At 40.4% G+C, this 21,315-nt stretch overlaps 1 protein-coding gene across 1 annotated transcript in view; it reads right to left on the bottom strand.

Moving 5' to 3' along the window:
- Positions 1–21,315, bottom strand: part of Slc9a7 (solute carrier family 9, subfamily A (NHE7, cation proton antiporter 7), member 7) — a 158,138-nt gene that overhangs the window by 30,494 nt on the left and 106,329 nt on the right. The window contains exons 8-9 of the mRNA XM_013030839.1: positions 16,983–17,143; positions 8,241–8,300 (exon numbers count right to left, since the gene is read on the bottom strand). Coding sequence (XP_012886293.1) covers positions 8,241–8,300; positions 16,983–17,143 — 221 coding nt within the window. The remainder of the gene's footprint in view (positions 1–8,240; positions 8,301–16,982; positions 17,144–21,315) is intronic.

Raw genomic sequence — 21,315 nt, 5'->3', positions numbered from 1 at the left:
CCGGGTTTTTTCTTTTTGCTTATGTGGTGCTGAGGAATCGAACCCAGGGCCTCAGGCATGCAAGGCAAGCGCTCTACCACTGAGCCAACTTCCCAGCCCATGCCTTAGTTCTTGTAAGTGGCTTCCACATTAGTAATGATAAAACAATCTGACTTTATTAGCTCAGATGAAATAGGAGATCTACAGATAGGGGAGAAACACTTAAGGGTGTTCTGCACTAAAAGGAAGAAAATAAACTCCAATACAGTTAACACATGAAATGTAGCTCCCTCTATTCTCTTCATTCATCTCTGCTAGGGGAAGAAAATCTGTTCAACAAGAATTTAAATAAATTTGGTTTAACAAGAGTTGCTTACATGCTTACAAATACTAGACTCAGACTGTTTTCAGTTAAGTTCTAGAAGCATCAGTGGAATCCATTCATTTATCCTAGGCTCTTGTGGACAGGCATAGTTCCAAACCAAGTCAGAAATAAGAACTTTGTAAACTCATGAAATCAAGGCCACCTGAATTGCACTCCAAGCTGGTAAAGTCTGGCTCTAGGGAACACTAAGAGTAGTTCTAGATGTGCACTGTCCCAGAGACCTTTGAGGAGTGATGACAGTGTTCTCTGCCTGAACTGTGCAGTATGGTCCCCACAATACACATGTGGCCACTGAGTACCCAGAATGTAGCTAGTATGACTAATACATTGCAGTTTCAGTTTTGATAACTTACAATTTAAAGTCACATGTGCCACCTGCCTCATGAATTGACCAGTGCAGATTCCAGAAAGTACTGATTTCAACAATGGCTTTCTACCGTCACCTTTTTTTCTAATAAAAAAAAAGTGGCTTTAGGAAACCATGATAGGAAGAAGATGCCACCTTGTGACTATAGTTTGTGAGAGTAGTTTCTTGTTGTATATATCATTCCCCCATACAGACTTGAGAAAACAGGCCTCTATGCTTTTTCTAAATAGAATTATTTCAAGATGGAATTATTGATGAAAAGGCCCAGATGTTGAGATACTGGAAACAATTAAAAAGCAATAACTATAAACTAATGTTGCAAATATGACTATACTAGATGTAGATAAAACATTTTATGCTGATCATTTAAAAAAGTAGAAATTGGCTGCCATTTTTTCACATTCTCAGTGACAACCTCCAAATTCCTGCTAGAGTTCTTCAGACATACAACTTCATGTCGCATTAACATTACACAAAACTCTACTTGAATTGGTTACTCAATGAAGAGATTTCTTACTACATCAACATATAAAATAAAATTTTAAATTCTCTAAAGCTCTATACAGCGAGTGCCATCTCCTAACAGAGGAAGGAATGATTAAATTAGATAAATCTCCATTTTCCACCCCCAGTGGAATCACTCAACAAGGTTCATGAGTGAATGATTTTGTGCTTGTTGGGAATCTGAGCATTCATGTGATATTAAAAGAAGTCAGGCCCAGAGAGACAAAGGATGCACATTTTCTTTTATATATGAAAGCTAGATTTAGCTTATAAACTTATAAGTAAATACTCTGTGTGGTATGCAAGTGTATACAAATGTATTAACTGAAATATGGTAGATTGAAGGGGCTATACAAATAGTGTAATTCCTTAGAAAGGCAGTCAAAGTTCAACAAAATAAACATCAGGAAGTAGGCACTTAAAAAGGGTGGAGTGGGGTCAAGGAAAAAAGGGTAGATGAATGCACAAGAGGGGGAGAATGCAATCAAGAATTCAATGTATAATCTACTAAATTAAGAAAAGTGAGGGAAGGGTTGGGAGGGGGGGATTGATGAGAATGTTGAAAGAAGTGACACTGAACAAGAAGCACTGTATTCATAAACTGCTTTTTATGAAACCTCCTTTGTACAACTACTTAAAGACAGTAAAAATTAGCTTAGTTTCGTTTTGTAAAAGATGATTCTACAGCTGGGCATCAGTGGTTCAGACTATAGTCCCGGCTACCGAAAAAGCTGATATATGAGGGGCTGTGGTTCAAAACCAGCCCAGGCAGGAAAGTTCAAGTGACTCTAATCTCCAATTAACTCTTATCTCCAATTAATCACCAAAAAGTCAGAAGTGATAGAGCACTAGCCTTGAGCAACAAAGCTCAAGGACAGCACCCAGGTCCTAAATTCAAGCCCCAGAACTAATGCATGCCTGCGTGCGTGTATATGTGCACACAAAAGATCATTGTACAGATTATTTTTAAATTAAAAACATTTTAAAATGGTACCTTGATAGCAGAGAGACCTGGGGGTCAGTGCCTTACCTAAGTTGTCAAATATAGCATCACTAATTAAAGATGCAGTCTGGACTGGGTGTGTGGCTCAATTGGTCAAGTACCTACCTAGTAAGAGCAATGTTCTCAATACAAACCTCAGTACCAAAAAGAGAGGGAAAAAAAGAGGCAGCCTCGCAATACATGCCACCTGACAGGACTCAACAAGCAATTAGTCAGGTGCTGATGACCTACTCTTGCCTGTAATCCTAGCTATCAGGAGGCTGAGATCTGAGGATCTCAGGTGAAAGCCAACCCAAACAGTCTTCAAGACTCCATCTCCAAAGTAACCAGCAAAAATACAGAAGTGGAGGCATGGCTCAAATGCTAGAGAACCAGCCTTGAGTGAAAAAACTGAGCCAGAGCATGAGGCCTTGAATTCAAGCCCTGGTACTAGCAAAACAGAAAAATTATAAATATATAACTTTTTGCAGTATTTTTTATATAAATTATCTTTAGTCATTATTTTTTAAAAAATGCAAAATCCAGATTGTGAGCTATCCTGGAATATCTTGAATACTTAACAATACAAAATCCATATTGAAAGAGACCAAAAAGTGGGGGGGGGGACAATACTTCCTGCCAGAGAGAAACTAAAATGATAGGTCATCTGTTTTCAATCCTTTCATTTACTCTCCTTCCTCCTCCCTTCCATCCTAAAGGAAAACAAGAACACTCAAATTTTAAAAAGGGGGGGATGGTTCTAGATTTTTAAAAAAAGAATAAAACATACATGGCAAAAACGCATCTTGCTTTTCTCAGGTGTTATAAAGGCAATCAAGGAGGAAGAGGCTGGGTTCAGGAGGCAAATGAAAATATAACTTACACCTGTAATATACTTTGAAGTGTTGTGAAATGGTTGAGCATGAGAAAAAGAGGGTGAAAATAACCACCAAAATGGCAGAATCCTCACAAGTGGTGAGTCCAGGTCAATATATGCATATTCAATGTTGTACTCTTGTCATTTTTTTGAATATTTAAAATGTCCCCAATTAAAAAAGAGTAATTGGGTCTGGGAAGGTGGCTCAGTGGTAGAGTGCTTGCCTCGCATGCATGAGGCTCTGGGTTTGATTCCTCAGCACTACATAAGCAGAAAAAGCCAGAAGTGGCACTGTGGCTCAAGTGGTAGAGTGCTAGCCTTGAGCTGAAGGACAGCGCCCAGGCCCAGAGTTCAGGCCCCACGACCACCACCAACAACAACAACAAAAGAGTAATTATATCCTTGGTAAAAAATGTTTCAAAAACACAGCAATCTATTTTCCTGCCTCTATGGTATAATCTAATTTACTAATATTGATGAATCATAAGCTTATATTATTTCAGTCTTAAAATACAAACTGTCAAAATTCATGACTATATATTATATATAATAAGTTATCTAGGTAAATATAGATTCTAGTAACTATGTACTATTCTTTTAATTTTCTTTTTTTTTGCCAGCCCTGGGGCTTGAACTCAAGGCCTGGGCACTGTCCTGGAGCTTCTTTTCTCAAGGCTAGCACTCTACCACTTGAGCCACAGTGCCACCTCTGGCTTTTTCTCTTTATGTGGTACTGAGGAATCAAACCCAGGGCTTCATGAATGCTAGGCAAGCACTCTACCACTAAGCCACATTCCCAGCCCTGTGGTTTTCCTTTCCACATAAATCCTGTAATGTCTGGAGATTTTCTTTCTTTCTTTTTTTAATATGTTTTTTATTGTAAAGATACTGTACAGAGGGGTTACAGTTACATGAGTAAGGTAATGAGTACATTTCCTATGGAGCATTGTTACCCCCTCCTTTGTTTTTCCCCTACCATCCCTTCACTTCCCACCTCCCCAATTCCTCCCTTCCCCCTGAAGTTGTAAAGTTTGTTTTCAACATAGTGTCTTGTACATCTCATTGTTACCATGGTTCAGTGGCTTACGCCTGTAAACCTAGTTACTCAAGCAGCTGAAATCTGAGAATCAAGGTTTGAAGCTAGCTCAGGCAGGAAACTCTGTGAAAACCTTAACTCCCACTAACTAGCAAAAAGCTAGAAGTGGTGGGGCACTGATGGCTTATACCTATAATCCTAGCTACTCTGAGATCTGAGGATTGAGGTTCAAAACCAGCCCAGGCAGGAAAGTCCTTGAGACTCTTATCTCCAATAAACCACCAAAAAACCAGAAGTGGTGTTGTGGTTCAAGTGGTAGAGCACTAGCCTTGGGCTGAAGAGTTGAGGGACAGCACCCAGGCCCAATTCAGCCCAGGCAAGAAAGCTTGTGAGATTCTTATCTCCAATTAACCACCAGAAAAAAAAAAAACAAGAAAAACAGAAGCTGAGCTGTGGCTCAAAGAGGTAGAGCACTAGCCTTGAGCTCAGAGCCAGCAACCAGTCCTGGGCTCAAGCCTCAAGACTACCACCACCAACAACAAAGAAAGCTAGAAATGGAGTTGTGGCTCAAGTGGTAGAATGCTAGCTTTGAGAAAAAAATCCTAAGGAACAATGCCCAGGCTCTGAGTTCAACCTACACTACCACCAAGAAAATAAAAAGAGAAAAAGGCATGGATAAAAATGCTAGTTAAGCCAGGAACCGGTGGCTCACGCCTGCAATCCTAGCTACTCAGGACGCTGAGATCTGAGGATTGCGATTCAAAGCCAGCCCGGGCAAGAAAGTCTGTGAGACTCTTATCTCCAATTAACCACCAGAAAACCAGAAGTGATGCTGTGGCTCAAGTAGTACAGCACTAGCCTTGAGCTGAAGAGCTGAGGGACAGCGCTCAGGCCCAGAGTTCAAGCCCCACAACAGACCCCCCACCTCCAAAAAAAAAACAATGCTAGTTAAGGGAGACATGTGGTAGTCAAATTTCAAACAAGGTAGCCATGTTCAGATCTGGTTGTATACATCCCCTGAAAAGTTGTAAATCTGAGGGGAGTCCCACCCAGTGGCCTTCTTCATAGCCACTTGTTATTAATCATCCATCTGAGATACAGTCCGAACTCTTGACAGTACAGAGGGTAAGAGGACCTCCTGGGCTTTCCCCATACACAGAGGAAAGTGGCAAGGCCCCATGGGGTTTTTTGGAGGTGCTGATTGCTGACACAAATGCTTAATAGTAGAATTCCAAGAAAAGAAACACCTGCTTCCCAGCTTGCTACTATTTTGTAAGTGCTACAGAAGAAAACGAGGGGCCAGGAGAAATATCACGTTCTTCTGCAATGTCTTTACCATTCAAGGCTTTTCCGTTAGGGTGATTTCATAATTACTTTTCTGGCAGACTCCAGGGGTTCTTGGACTCCCCAGGGGTGACACAGAAAACCATGTGCTCTCTCTAAAAAAGGCTCCACCCATGGGGCCGAGCCCAGAAGCAAACTAGTCTCTGGGAACAAGAGATAAAGCAATGGGCCAGAGTATTGCTGTGGTGCTCTGCAGCAAGAAAGACCACATAGAGGATTTCAGGTGCAAATTTAAAGCTAAAGAGGATTTGATGTGGTCCCCCAACAAATTTCTGAAAGCTCTGGTTTCAGGCAACTGTCCAGAATATATATTTCTCTCCTGACCAGCTACAATGCTTTTGATCCAGAACACTGTATGTAAGCTTGGAAGTGTTGGGATGCTTTATTCTATTGTAGTTTAGCTTGAGCTTATTGGAGGATACAACAATGCTCTTTCCTTCACTCAAGAATTGGATGATCACTATTTTTCATTACGAATGAGACAAATGTGAAAACTCCATAGTAAATGAGAAAAGAAAGCAATCAGAGTGATATGCTCATTCTGAAAGGAATGAATGACAAAAAAATGAATAACTTCCCCTTTAGTATATTTCCCATTTTGATTAATGGATGAGGGTGTCATGAAATCTCAGACATCTTGGATGTGATCTTGAATCCACAATATTGTGGAGGTACTGGGGATGGAAGCCAGGGCTTGTGCATGCTGAACATGTGCTCTATCACTGAGTTCTACCCATCCACAGCTTTTTAAAGATCTCAATAGCCAAGGTTGCAAATAATTTGAGGAATAGGAGACATATACCCTGAACATCAGATCTTAAGCTGAGTCTTACTTGTCTAAAAGACTTTCCTCCTTGAAGGTAGGCTGCAACCTAATTGGTATCTAATGTCTCATCTCCAAACATGAAGTTTTGATAGAGAGAGAGAGAGAGTGTGTGTGTGTGTGTGTATGCTAATTTTGTGCAGTAGAAAAGTGTGAACTCCTTGAGTTCTTTGATGACTTTGATTAGGACTGGGAGCAAGGCCCTGAATTCAAATTCCAGTGCCACCAAAACACTAAAAAAGACACTACAATTAACTTTTTTGTGGGTTCTGGGGCTTGAACTTTGAGTCTGGGTGCTGCCTCTGAGCTCTTCAGCTCAAGGCAAGCACTCTACCACTTGAACGATAGTGCCACTTCTGATTTTCTGGTGGTTAGTTGAAGAGTCTCAAGGACTTTCCTGCCCCAGCTGGCTTTGAACCACCATCCTCAGATCTCAGCATCCTAAGTAGCTAGGGTTACAGGTGTGAGCCACTGGTGCCCGGCTACAATTAACTTCATATATGTCATTACAACGTAAATCTGGGACATGACATTTCAAATCTTCATGCTCCATTCAGGTATTACTGTTTTTGCCACTGTGCTCAGGGAGTAAAATATTTTCCCAATGCCAAGAACAGAGTTAAAGTCTATTTTGCATTTGACATATCCTATCCACACCAATAATGAGATCAGAAAGAGAAAATGCCACTTAGAGACCCAGAAAGGGAAGAAGAAATAGAATGATGCACTTTCTTTGCTCTTACATCACCACCCACAAAAGAAGTATAAACTTGAATGAATACTGAGAAACAAATTTCATAAGGGGAGCCTTTATCTTTTTGTTTAAAATGTTCACTATTATCTTCTGAATCACCAGGGAAGGTACAAATACATAACTGATTGATTTCTGACACTGGGGCTTGAACTCAGGGCCTTGAGCTCTTGCTTGGCCTTTCTGTTCAAGGGTGGTGCTCTACTTCTTAAGCCACACCTCAATTTCTGGCTTTTTATAGGTTAATTGGTTATAAGAGATTCACAGACCTGTCTACCCAAGCTGGCTCCAAACCTGAATCCTCAGATTTCAGCTTCCTGAGTAGCAAGGATTACAGGCATGGGCCACCAGTGTACTGCACAAATATATACTTTTAAAAACCACCACCACAACAGTATTTTTACAATAATAATATTTTAAAAAAACACAACAGCACTGCTGCTTAATTAGGACAATGTAAGTTCTGAGGAGATAATAACTGGAATATGAATTTCTGGTTTTCTGTATGAGTTACAGGCCTTATTTACTAGGCCCTAAGCAGACCTGTACAGAAAACATCTCTGAAAATAGGTTGCTCCTAAAACTAACTAAGCACTGGGCACTGGTGGCTCACGCCTGTAAACCTAGCTACTCAGGAGGCTGAGATCTGAGGATTGTGGTGTGAAGCCAGCCTAGGTAGGAAAGTCTGTGGGATTCTTTTCTCCACTAAAACTACCAAAAGAGAAGGAAGTAGAGCTGTAGCTCAAGTGGTAGAGCACAAGCCTTGAGCAAAAGAAGCTCAAGGACAGTGCCCAGGCTGAGTTCAAACCCCAGGACCAGAATGAACACACACACACACACACACACACACACACACACACACACACGAAAACAACCAAAAATACCCAAGAAGATATTTGCCAATGCAGGCTTTGGATTTGACAATATATGATCCAAAACAAGGAAAAACGGGGGGAGGGGGAGGTGCAAGGAGGGGGAAGATTCCAGGAACAATGACCCCACCAATGAACCCAGAGTAAGAGTAGAAAAAATGAGTAGAATTGATTTAATCTGTTGCCCCTTGGTTAAAAGGGCTAAGAGATAGTGCACACAGGAAAGAATAAACAAATCATATGAAGAGAAATATCTCAGGTTAGAAAGAGGAGAAAAGCTAGGCCCAGTTAATTGTTTTCTGAGGATGCTCTTGTGTCACCTGAAGTACTGCCAGCGGTGTGCACTCTGATCCTCTTCGGAGGGCTCCTCCACACCAACTCTGGGCAGTAGAAAAGGGACCATGAGTATGATGGGAACAACAGGGGAGTCAGGAACCCTGGCCCCAATGACCCAAACCATATCTATGAAGAGGCCATTTCGCTTTGTATGTAGATCCAAATCTTCTTTTATAATTGTTTTGGGAATGGGACCCAGAGCCTCATGCAGGCTAGGCAATCTCTAAGCTACATATCCATTTTAAATTGTCCCCATTCTCTAAAACTCAGAGAGATAAAGAGGTGGCTAAAAACTTGCTTCTCAGATTTTTGGCTAAGATCAAGTGCAGAAGTGGCTAAATATAAGTTTAAAGCAACAATGTTAGAAGCTGGGGGCTCAGTCATCCAAATCTGTAATTTTGGCTACTTAGATGGCAGAAATCAGGGCTGCTATTCAAGGCCAGCCCAAGCAAATATTCATGAAACTTCCATCTTAACTAATAAAAGCTGGATGAGGTGACATGAGCCTGTCATCCCAAGTACCCAGCAAGTGTAAATATGAGGCTCAAAGGTTTTTTATGTCAGCCTAGGCATAAATACAAAACCCTGTTCAATAACTACCTAAAGCAAAAAGGGCTGGAACATAGCTCACAGGGAAGCACAGGCTAGGAATTTAAATCTTAATTCCATTAAAAAAAATAAACAGTGTTAGAGCTAGGTACCAGGGGCTCACACCTGTAATTCTAGCTACTCAGGAGGCTAAGATCTGAGGATTGAGGTTCAAAGCCAGTCTGGACAGGAGAGTCCATGAGACTTTTATCAACAATTAAGCATTAAAAAAAATCCCCTGCAAACCCATAAGTGGAGCTGTGACTCAATTACAGTCCTAACCTTGAGCAAAAGGGACAGCATCCAGGTTCTGAGTTCAAGCCCCAGGACTGGCATGTGTGTGCATTCACACGCAAGCACATGTGAGACACAAACACACACACACACACACAAAACCAACAATGCAACAATGTTATGAGCCGGGTCAAATAAGGAACAACTGGGAATGAAGAAACAAATGCACCTTACAGAAAATGAATTCATACAACTTTCAGAAATCCATCTGTTTCATAAGCAAGATATGTCTATACCTCACAAAAAGAAAACAAAAAAAGTTAATTATCGCTAAGCAATGAACACATATTTAGAGTACTTATACACATTTTACACATATTTGACAAAAAACAAAAGCCAATATATTATTGAAAAAACCCAAGCAACAGTCCTTAAGATTAAAATGATACCCCCTTTCCTTTCCTCTCCTTCTCCCCTCTTCCCTCCTCTCTCCTCCCCTCCTTTCCTTTCCTCTAGGACTTTTTGCCAGTCCTGTGGTTTGAACTCAGGACTGTCCTTGAGCTTCTTTTGCTCTACCACTTGAGCCACAGCACTACTTCTTTTTATGAGTGGTTTATTGGAGATAATAAGTCTCCTGTACTTTTCTGCCTGGACTGGCACTGAACTGCAGTCCTTAGATCTCAGCCTAGGATTACAGGAGTGAGCCACCAGTGCCTGGAAAAAATTATTTGTATCTAAAACAAACAAATCACATTGCCCACAGGTTCTGCCTGCACCAGGTACCCAACATCTATTGTATGTTCTCTTCACCTGTGGCCTTAAGGTCTGACTGGGTCCACTTTGACCTTCCCTAGTCACTTCTGGGGTGCTTAAGAATACAATGCATGTTTCCATCACATTATAGCAGGGTGTTGCAAACTCAGCACTATTGACATTTGGGGCCAAATAATTCTCTGGTGTATGTGTGGGGGGGGAGTTGTCCTGTGCATCGTGGGTTGTATCCCTGACTTCCACCCACAAGGTACTAGTAGCAGCAATATGCACTGCTCCAAGCTGCCAATAAAGAACATCTCTATATGTTCACAAATGTCTTCTGGGGGACAAAACTGCCTTTGGTTGAGACCCTGCATTCCATGGGGGGAGATGCCCTTCCTATGAGGATGGAAATTGGTTCTTGGGGGAATGAAAGGAAAATTCTTGATAGCATAATGGTTTGGAGATATCCAGAGCTCTATAGTAGGTTAGCACATCAAGAGTATCTGGTGGTATGAAATTTTCACTACAGTAAGTCATTGGAGCAGAAAAGCTCAAAAGCTCTGGACATATGGCCATATTAGATGATGATAAGCAAAATAAACCCTAAGAGGTTTTTCTTTGTTGTCGTTGTTTTTAATGTACTATGTGATTTTTTTGTTTCTTTTGTAAGTTCTTCCCCCTATGGTATATCCTGTTGTCACTGTATTTGATTTTGGTACCCTGCATCTTGTATATACCTTTATCTAATTTGGGGAGGGGAAGGGGAATAATACAATGCTGAAACAAGGACACAGGATGACCCATTGCAACAATGATACTCACAAGACACTATGTTGGAAATGAACTTTACAACTTCCTGGGGAGGGAGTGGGGTAGGGAAGGGATAGTAGAAGAAAAACAAAGGAGGGGGTAGCAATGCTCAATAAATAAATAAATAAAGTTTGAAAGAAAAGTTTTTGAGGATCTTAAGGGCTAACACATTAATGTAAAATAAATGTTGAGAAGCACTGTGTTGGACAATGCCCCAAATCTCATGTTACTCTGTCCTCTGAAATATGCAAGCAAGAATCTGACATTTCTGTCTCTCTGTGTGTGAGTGTGTGAGGGAGTACGTGTGTGTGTGTGTGTGTGTGTGTGTGTGTGTGGCAGTATTGGGGCTTGAATTCAGGGCCTGGGTATTCTATTTTAACTTTTTCACTCAAGGCTTGCACTCTACCATTTGAGCTACATACAGGTCTACTTCTGGCTTTTTGCTGGATACTTGGAGATAAGAGTCTCATGGACTTTTCTGTCCTAGCTAGCTTTGAATATTAGTCCTCAGATCTCAGCCTCCTGAGGATTATAGGCATAAGCCAGTGGCACTGACTTTGACAGTTTTTGTTTTGTTTTGTCGGTCGTGGGGCTTGAACTCTGGGCTTGGGCACTGTTCCTCAGCTATTCAGCTCAAGGTGAGCACTCTACATTGAGCTACAATGCCACTTCCCATTTTCTGGTGGTTTATTGGAGATAAGAGTCTCACAGACCTTCCTGCCTGGGCTGGCTTTGAACCATAATCCTCTGATCTCAGCCTACAGGTGTAAGTCACTGGAGCCCAGCTTTGACAGTTCTTAAGGTGATACTTCCAGTTACTTACATATTCAGAATATGATCTGAACCATCCCATAATACTACAGAATTGAAAAACTGTAACAAATACCAGAAAAACAAGTTAGGATTGCTTTAATGTGAGAAACACTATTGTTGGGTAATTGTAATCATAATAATAGCAATAGCAGATAATGTAATAGCTAAATGTACTAAGGGTTTCATGTGCCACCGGGCATTTTAATGAGAGAATTCTTTCTGGGGTGGTTGTTCTGGGGATGGAAGTCAGGGCCTTGCACATGGTAGACAAAATACTCTACCACTGAGCTCTACTCTTCCCAGCCTCCAATGATCGAATCTTGCATCACATTTACATATAATCACATTTGATCATCACACTAGGATTGTCCCTGTTTGAAATCTGGTAAGGAAACTGAGGATTAGAGGTAAAATAAAGAGGTAGAAATGGTGACAGGAATTTTCCAAGTTAGGATATTGGAACCGAAAACCCTAGTTCTTCCATGTACAGGACATTACCTTTGAGTACCAAGTGATATTTTAAAACTCTTTTTTTCATTGGTATTATTTTATTTTCATTTTAATATTTTAACATTTTTTTCATTTCAATTAGGAAAGATTTTCTACATATAGTTTTAACAGTCTAAAGTATTTATTTAAAAATCTGAACTAGTTAACAGACAATATTTCTAATAATGTGGAGCATTACGTTTCCAAATTTAACATTCAGCGAAACATTCCTACACAAATTTGTTTTAGAATGACAGAAAATATATATACTTCATGTATGTATTTAGACAAATGCCCTTTTATTTCCTCAAAATAAATGCTTTAAAAAGGGCAGTGTAAAAGTTTTAGATATGAAGGCACTGCAAAACCTGAATCATAGGCGATCTTGCTTACCAGCAAGAGCCAAATGAAAATGTGGGAACTTTAATTTAACAGAGCTTAAGAACTGTGTGAGGAAGTACCTAGCTCTCATCAAAGAAAAAGAACCTTTTGGTCCACCTAGTTAATGAATTCCTTCCCCAAACTGATTTTCAAAAATGTATCTGGAAAAACTACCTACAATATGTCAAGTACAAATATGCTTGATGGTATTCTTCACAAGTGTCAGAGGGTGTGGATAAGAATACTACAGGTGTGGGGGGAGGCTGGGAAGGGATGTGAAGGGTAAACAAAGGAGGAGGCTGCAATGCTTGGTAAGAAATGTATGCATTATCCTGCCCATGTAATTGTAACTCCTCTGTACAGTATGTTCACAAATAAAATTAAATTAAATTAAAAAAAAGAATACTACAGGTGTGAAAAAATCTATATCCCAAATAATGTATTATAAAATTCTTAAAAATATATCTTAATAATGTATTTTAGAACTCTCAAAAATATTCATTTACAAAGCTGAGCATGGTAATGCACACCTGCCATTCTATGTGCAAAGAGTAAATGGGAGGATTGTGGTCCACTCATTTGGGAAAAAAGCAAGACCCTGTGTAAAAAAATAGCCAAACCAAAGAGAGCTGGAGGCATGGCTGAAATGATAAAGTGCTTTAAGGCCCTAAGTTCAAATCTCAGTACTGAAAACCAAATTCTGCTATAACTGTTAGTACCTAAAGAAGTGGGGCCTCTCTCCACCTTTATTCTTTAATATTTTCTTGTAAAAAAACTGTATCATAATACATTTTCAATCTATATAAATTGTACCAAGTGAAGTGTTCTTACTTGTCCTCCAGTGACTGTATCACTGTCCTCTAGTGTATGAAAGTTACCTGTTCATTCAGTCCAATGGCTGTATGTCCTTCAACTGCCTCCCCACCCCATCAACACCACCACTTCATGTGTGTCCCTTTAAGCTGGGGAAATCCAACAAGACACATAGCCACAAAAGGTTTAACAGAAGTATTTGCTCACAAATTTAGCAATATGAAATTTTGCAATATGTAAATTCATATACCAAGCAGGATTTATTTCAGAGAAGCAGACCAGTTCAATATTTGAGAACTAATCAATGTAATCCACCACAGGGCTAGACAAGACAAAAGAATCATATGAACAAGTGGTGGAGAAAATGCATGTTCCTAATAAAAAGAAAAAGAAAACTCTCAAAAAATCCAAATAAGAGATAGGAATTTCTTCAACTTGATAGTGAATAGCTACAAAAGTCCTATAGCTACTATGATGCCTAATGGTAGAAGACTGAATGATTCTTTTTTAATACAGGGAGCAAGGCAAAGGTATCTATTCATATTCTTATCATTAAACATGGTACTGAAAATCAGCCAGAAGAATAAGGTAAGAAAAAAAAGGCACACTGACTGAAAAGGATAAAATAAAACTGTCACTATTTGCAAATGATGTAATGATCTATGTAGAGAATCCCCAACAATATATAAAAAGCATCCCATCAAAACTCCTCCTAGAACAAATTAATTTAGCAAATTGACAGGATCTATTATATAACAATGCACATGTAAAAACAAAATACTAATGAAAGAAATAAATGAAGATCTAAATAGTGAAATATACTATGTTCCTGAGTTGGAAGCTGTATTTATTTATTTTTGGAGGCAAGTGCTCTCTGTATAGTCCAAGCTGGCTTCAAACTCCTGTTTCAGCCTCCTGACTGCTGGTATTACAGGTGTAAGTTATCATGCTTGCTCAGAGAAATACTTTTTTTTTGGATACAGATAAGCTTATTCTAAAATGTACATGAAACAGAACTAGAGCAACTAATAGTTTTTGAGAAGAAGAATAAACTGGGAAGAATCTATTTACCTGATGCCAAATTATTGCACAACTATAGTTAAAACAGTGTGGAACCAGGCACTGGTGGCTCACACCTGTAATCCTAGCTACTCAGGAGATTGAGATCTGAAGATCAACATTTGAAGCCAATCCCAGCAGGAAAGTCCACTAGACTTTTCTCCATTTGATCAGTAAAAAGTCAGAACATGGTTCAAGTGGCTGAGTGAAAAGCTACATTAAGCCACCTCAGTTTAAGCCACAGTACTAGCACAAATACAAACTACCAAAAAATAACCTAGTATGGAATTATTGAAGGAACAGACAAATCGATGGACCAAATCAGAAATACAGAGTCGATTATATTCAGAAAGCACTTAGAATACAATGTCTCACATTGTGAGGTGCTGAAACTGACTGATGGGGCAGCACTGTTGGTTGCCTGTTTGTTTTCTCCTTCCTATGAGTCCCCAGCCTAGTTTAGGCATCCTTGCCTTGTGCTTCAGAGATAGCTGCTCCTGCTCCGTGTGTGTGTGTGTGTGTGTGTGTGTGTGTGTGTGTGTGTGTGTGTGTGTGTGTGTGTGTGTGTGCCACCGGCACCTGGCCACATTTCCACTTCTGGCTTTGTAGCGATTACCTGGAGATAATAGTCTCACAGACTTTTTTTGCCAAGGCTAGCTTCAAATTGTGATTCTCATATCTCAGCAACCTGAGTAGCTAGGGTAACAGGCATGAATCACCAAACAAACAGCCTATGTCAAGGTTTTATAAAACTTCTGAACTGTGAAGTTTTTCTTTAGGTTTATACTCCCAAGGACAGATTAGTTCCCTTAATCCAATCCTTGGTATTCATATCAGGAAGTAGAAATTCTAATCATCAGGCCATGAAAACATTCCTGAGCACAATCCTTCTTAGAGTCCTACATGAGGAAAGCCTGTGGAAGACTTCCTGGCATCCAATCGAAGCTTATCTATTTAAAGTGCTGAGACCTTGGGGAAAGATGCTATTCTATGTCTCACTTTCCCCAACTGATATCTCCCTTATAGGAATACTATAAGAATTACCTTGAGGAGCACCTGCAACTTGGGTCCCTCCTGGATCTGTAGACTAAGGCACCAGTCCAGAAATGTTAGAGCTGGCAGCGGGGAAGCCCAAGAATCCCTGCCCCAACTAACACAAAAGCCTCTGGAACTGAGTATTCTCCTAAATTCCAGTTTCCCTCTCAACTCCAAGGATGGCTAGGAGATCCTTGTTAATTTCCTCACCTCTGAGCTATGTACAGGCTGCAGTCTACTCAACTACAATTAGGAATATAAAAAACCAGCAGAGAAAGAAACAAACATCGCCACCTTGTGGATCGTCCGAGAATGGCTCCCCATGCCTTTGTACTACCCAAGGGCCTTTTTTCTTTCTTTTATCCTTCCTTCCTTCCTTCCTTCCTTCCTTCCTTCCTTCCTTCCTTCCTTCTTTCCTTGTATGTATGTTGCTACTTGTGTTTGAAGTCTGAGCTTTGCACTCTCATTTCACTAGGACTTTTCTGCTCACAGCTGGTGCACTACCACTTGACCCACATTTCTACTTCAGCTTTTTGCTGGTTAATTAGAGATAAGAGTCTGGTGCATTTGTTTGCCAAGGCTTGCTCTGAATATCAATCCCCTGATCTCAGCCTCTTGAGTAGCTACAATTATAGGTGAAAGCCACTAGCACCCCATCCAAGTACTTCTTTATGGGATCAGGTCACCCTGTGCAGATCTGACACTATGGCAGGTAGCCAGAGCACATCCAGTGATGCCAAGAGCAACATTTAGAGCTGCAGGGCCCTGGAAGGAGTCTGATAGACAGCCTTCATTTAATGCTGAGGAAAACTGGGGGCTTAAAGATGTGAAGGGTGTGTCTTGAGCCAACACCAGCATAGTGGTGGAGGTGGGGGGAATCTTGGAACCCTATTTTTATGTCCTATTGCTCATAAGGTGCTAGAGCTCACAGAGTTAGAAATTCAAATGCTTTTAAAAAATCAAACTCAGGTGAGTGGTCTTCTGTTCAGACAAAGCCACAGAAAGGCAAAGGACATCCACAAGTTGTAACACATGAGGCTTGCACAGGAAATGTCACCTCCTCAGTACACTCAAGGAAGGAAACACTCAGCATGAGCTTCATGTTCAAGCAAAGCTCTATGTGCTTCTTTTTTTAAAAAAATCTTTGGCTGAGGAGCTCATCCTTCAGACCCGAGGTTTCATCAAAAAGAATGGGAAGCCTAGCACTGGTGACTCACACCTATAATCCTAGCTACTCAGGAGGCTAAGATCTGAGGATTACTGTTCAAAGTTAGCCTAAACAGAACACCCTGCAAGACTCATTCTCCAATTAACCAGCAAAATGTCAGACTGGAGGCATGATTCTAGTGGTAGAGCACCAGCTGTGAGCAAAAAAAGACGAGAAGCCCTTAGTTCAAGACCCTTACCAGCAAAGAAATAATGTGATATGATCCCACTCCTGCAGCTTTAAGAGTTTTTTAATTCTCACCCCTGATGTCACTGTACTAGCAAGACCCAGGTGTTTCTAATTTCCTGTGTGCTCTGGCAAAAATTGTAATGAAAACATTTTTTTCTTCTAGAAAATTCCAGTGCTTCAACTTTTTAATAAAAAAAATAATTTCTCGCCCCTAAAAAAAAAAAAAACAGAAAAGACTTGAAACCTTACATGAACTAAGCTGTCACACACGCTGCACAGCACATTGAACATTTTCCATAACAGTGACATTTGACCATTTTAGAAACAAAACTTAACTTGGTTCTGAACTAACCTTATATTAAGCCAGGACAACATGGGTGTTGTACCTCCACCAATAATCCAGACAGTGAAGAAGACAATGAGGAGAGTGGTCGTGAACATCATCTGGCGAGCATATGAGGCTGTGTCACGGATAGCCAGAGCAAATGCCATTGCTCCCCTGAGGCCTGCAAGGACCAAACAAAAAGATCAGTTTATCTTTGTATGCTTTTTTAAAAGTTCCTTTCCATACTTTGTTTATAGTAAAGACAGAATCCAACATGTTTAGTGTATAACAAGTATAAATTCTCATCCAACGTAAGAACGGAAAGTTAGATTTACTTTTTTTAACACCAACTCTTTATTTTTTTTATTATTATTATTATCTAACTTTATTCTTCAAGATAAACTATCCCAGGTCCACAAGTACATTTGAATCCTAGTTAGCCCAGATTCCTCATAACAATCCCACCCTTTTTATTTTATTGTGAAAATACTGTACAGAGAGGTTACAATTACGTGGGCAAGATAATGAATACATTTCGTTTTTTATTTTTTTAATTTTAATTTTTTTATTGTGAAAATACTGTACAGAGGGGTTACAATTACATGGGCAAGATAATGAGTACATTTCTTATCAAGCATTGTAGCCTCCTCCTTTGTTTCCCCTTCCCATCCCTTCCCATCCTCCTCCTGCCCCCCTACCCAATCCTCCTCCCCCCCACCAAAGTAGTAAAGTTCGTTTTCAACATAACAACTTGTACATCTCATTGTTGCAATGGGTCCACTTGTATCCCTATTTAAACTATTTGTTTTTTCCCTTCCCTTCCACAAATTATACCGACATCAAATATAGTGAAAGCAGGGGTTATACCGTGGGGGAGGGACATACAAAGCAACAAAGAAATAAACTTATAAATGTGTTAGAAACAATTGCATGAAAGAAAAAAAAACATTTGAATACATCTTGGGGTTCATTTCCCCTAACATCAACTTATCTGACCTTTTCTGCTTGACTCAGACATATACTAGTTATTGCAAATAAGGGAAACCATGGGACCTATGTTTCTTTGGGGCTGGCTTACTTCACTTAATTTTTTCCAAATCTTTCCATTTCCTAACAAATGGGGCAATGTCATTCTTTCTGATGGAGGCATAGAATTCCATTGTGTATATATACCACATTTTCTTGATCCATTCATCTACTGAGGGGCATCTGAGTTGGTTCCATATCTTAGCTATGGTAAATAATGCACAATAAACATAGTCGTGCTGGTAGTTTTAGTATGGTCTTGTTTGTGATCATTTGGGTAAATGCCCAAAAGTGGCATTGCTGGGTCATAGGGGCGCTCTATGTGCAGTCTATTGAGGAACCTCCATACTGCTTTCCAAAGTGGTTGAACAAGTTTACACTCCCACCAACAATGTAGTAAGGTTCCCTTCTGTCCACATCCCCTCCAGCATCTGTTGTTGGGTGGGGGGGGCAGAGGGAGGATGGGAAGGGTTGGGAAGGGGAAACAAAGGAGGAGGCTACAATGCTTGATAAGAAACGTACTCATTATCTTGTCCATGTAAGTAACCCCTCTGTACAGTATTTTCACAATAAAAAAAGAAAAAAAGATTTTAAAAAGGGGGATTGTCCCCCAACAACAAATCTTCAAAGAAACCACTGCCCAATAAATAAGTGGGCTAAAGACTTAAAGAGAAACTTCTCTGAAGAGGAAAGAAGGATGGCCAATAGATTTACTTTCTTTATACTTTTGGCCTCTCCCAAAATTTCCTCATTACCAACATAATCTGTGAGAGTCATTATAATTCACTAAAGGAGATTGACTCAAGAAAAGTTACATTCAAAAACAGAGCAAAGTTAGGGTTTCCTATTAGCCTGTCCTAGAGAAATGTACTAAAATGTTATTCATCTAGATTTGTAATGGTCAATGAGGTCCTCAGGATTAATACTGAAGCCTCTCTATATTGTCTCAAAAAGGAGAACTTGGGTATCAGAGAGAGACAGTGTATGATGCATGTCTTTCATTTTAAGCAATATTAAATTGGAGCCTCAGGTATTTCAAAGCTTTGCAGAATAGGGTTCTTTCAATAGCCAGATTTCTTCCAGCATCAAATCATTGTATTGGTGACAGCTTAAAATAGCACTGTATATTTTTCAGCCATCTTGTAAGGAAAATGATGATTGCACTTAATGTTCACCTAAATTTAGACAGTAACCTCTGATTTGTCTTTGTCTTATCTGTCAGGATTTTCCTAGTGTGGACACAAGTGCTCACCATGATCCTTCTTTACCAAGCTATCAATGTTTCCCCACTGCCCCTGGGTAAAAACTCAAACTCTTTGGCACACCCCTGGAACTTCTCTGTGGTCTTGGCTCTAAAGCAGTGGTTCTCAAAATGTTCTTAAAACAGCAGCTGCAGCCTGTGAGAATGTGTGAGAAATGCAAATTGTAGAGGGCCACACACCCCTAAAATCCAGCAAGGAGGCAGTGGGGCCTACAATCTGTGCTCAGATAAGCCCAACAGGTGATTTTGTTACAACTAAAAGGTCTTGAAACCATTTCCACAATGTTTTCTTTCCTCATATCCCCATACTTACTTACTTTACTTAATTTTTCTGTCAATACTAGGGCTTGAACTGAGGGCCTAAGCTTTGTCCCACAGCTTTTGGACTCAAGGCTGGCACTCTATCACTTGAGCCACAGCTCCACTTCATCTCCCTCTTCCTGACTGCTGCATGTGCCTAGTTTTACCAGGCTGTGGATACCTCTGCCCCCAAGAGCCACCTGGCCTATGCTTGTCTGCTTTCTACCCTGTTCCCTCCTGGAGTGCCATTTCTTCCAGGGACCCTTAAATGCTAGCTCACTCTGTGGAGATAGCTTGAGCCTTCTTCTTGTCCCTCTGTCCCTCATACCTTTTTGTGCAACTGCCATCTCTTAAGAACAAACTAATGAACCCTGTAGACTGAGGGCACCTTGAAGGAGGCCAGCCTTTTTATTGTCTACAATCTATATCTATGACTCTGTGTGTGTGTGTGTGTGTGTGTGTGTGTGTGTGTGTGTGTGTGTGCTGGTTCTGGGGTTTGAACTCATGGCTACAAGCTCTTGCTTAGCTTTTTCACTCTACCACTTGAGCCATATCTTCTAAAAACAGTGGCTTTTAAGAAAACAATGTGCACCAGGTGCCAGTGTCTCATGCCTATAATCCTAGCTACTCAGGAGGCTGAGATCTGAGAATCACAATTTGAAGCCAGCCTGGGCTTTCAAGAAAGCCCATGAGATTCTTATCTCCAATTAACTGCCAAAAAAAAAGCTGGACGTGCAGCTATACCCCAAATGGTAGAGTGCTAGCCCAGAGCAAAAAAGCTCAGAGACAGTACCTAGGCCCTGAATTCAAGCCCCATGATGGGCACACACAAAAAAAGATGATGTGGACATGCAGATGAAGGATTATACCCAGAATGGTAAGTGTTTTACAGAGCACTGCCATTTGGTATGATGGCAGTGTATCTCTGTGAGGCTCCCAAGAACCACTGCACAAGCAGTAAAAACAGCTACTACTCACTCTGCCCTCTGGTCAACCCCCTTCCCTCCTCACAGAGCAGGGAGACCTCTAAAAGTATAGTAGCCTTTGCTCCTAGCATCTCACACCTGATCTACAGAGATGGCTCTAACCTGGATTTCATTCCTGCAGTCATTTGTGCCAGGTGATCTTACCCTTCTTCACTTCCACAACTTGCCTTATTGCCTTGTCCCCTCACTTGCTTCTCTAGGACTTTCTGCTTTACAGTGTCATAAGGGGCATGTGGGTGACAGTGGAAAGTGAACAGGGTTGTCACAGTTGTTAAGTCCTGGGTTTGAGCTCATCTTGTTTGTGAGTATATTTTGTTCTTTTGATCCACAGAAAGTCACAACTATAAGGAATGTCAGGTAATTAGTTCAAGTTCATTATTTTATAAGTAAGGAGGATATTATAGCTGGAGGCAGTTGAGTGATGTAGCTTTAGGTTCTTCTCCTTACTGATCTTTCTAAAGTTTGATCTGGAGCCCTTCCAGAAGCTTAAAGGTTAGAAATATCTACCAGAAAATAATCAAGCACTTTGAATACTCATATATCTTCAGGTCGCTTCACTGACAAAAATAAATATGAAGCCAGGTGCTCACACCTGTAATCCTAGCTATTCAGGAGGCAGAGATCTGAGGATCACGGTTCAAAGCCAGCCTGGGCAGGAAAGTCCCAGAGACTCTTTTTTTTTTTGACCTTTGACATTTTTTTTATTGTGAAAATACTGTACAGAGGGGTTACAATTACATGGGCAAGATAATGAGTACATTTCTTATCAAGCATTGTAGCCTCCTCC

This window comes from Dipodomys ordii, unplaced genomic scaffold (genome assembly GCF_000151885.1).
Source record: "Dipodomys ordii isolate 6190 unplaced genomic scaffold, Dord_2.0 Scaffold134, whole genome shotgun sequence".
NCBI lineage: Eukaryota > Metazoa > Chordata > Mammalia > Rodentia > Heteromyidae > Dipodomys > Dipodomys ordii.
This window is presented reverse-complemented; position numbering and strand designations above follow the sequence as displayed.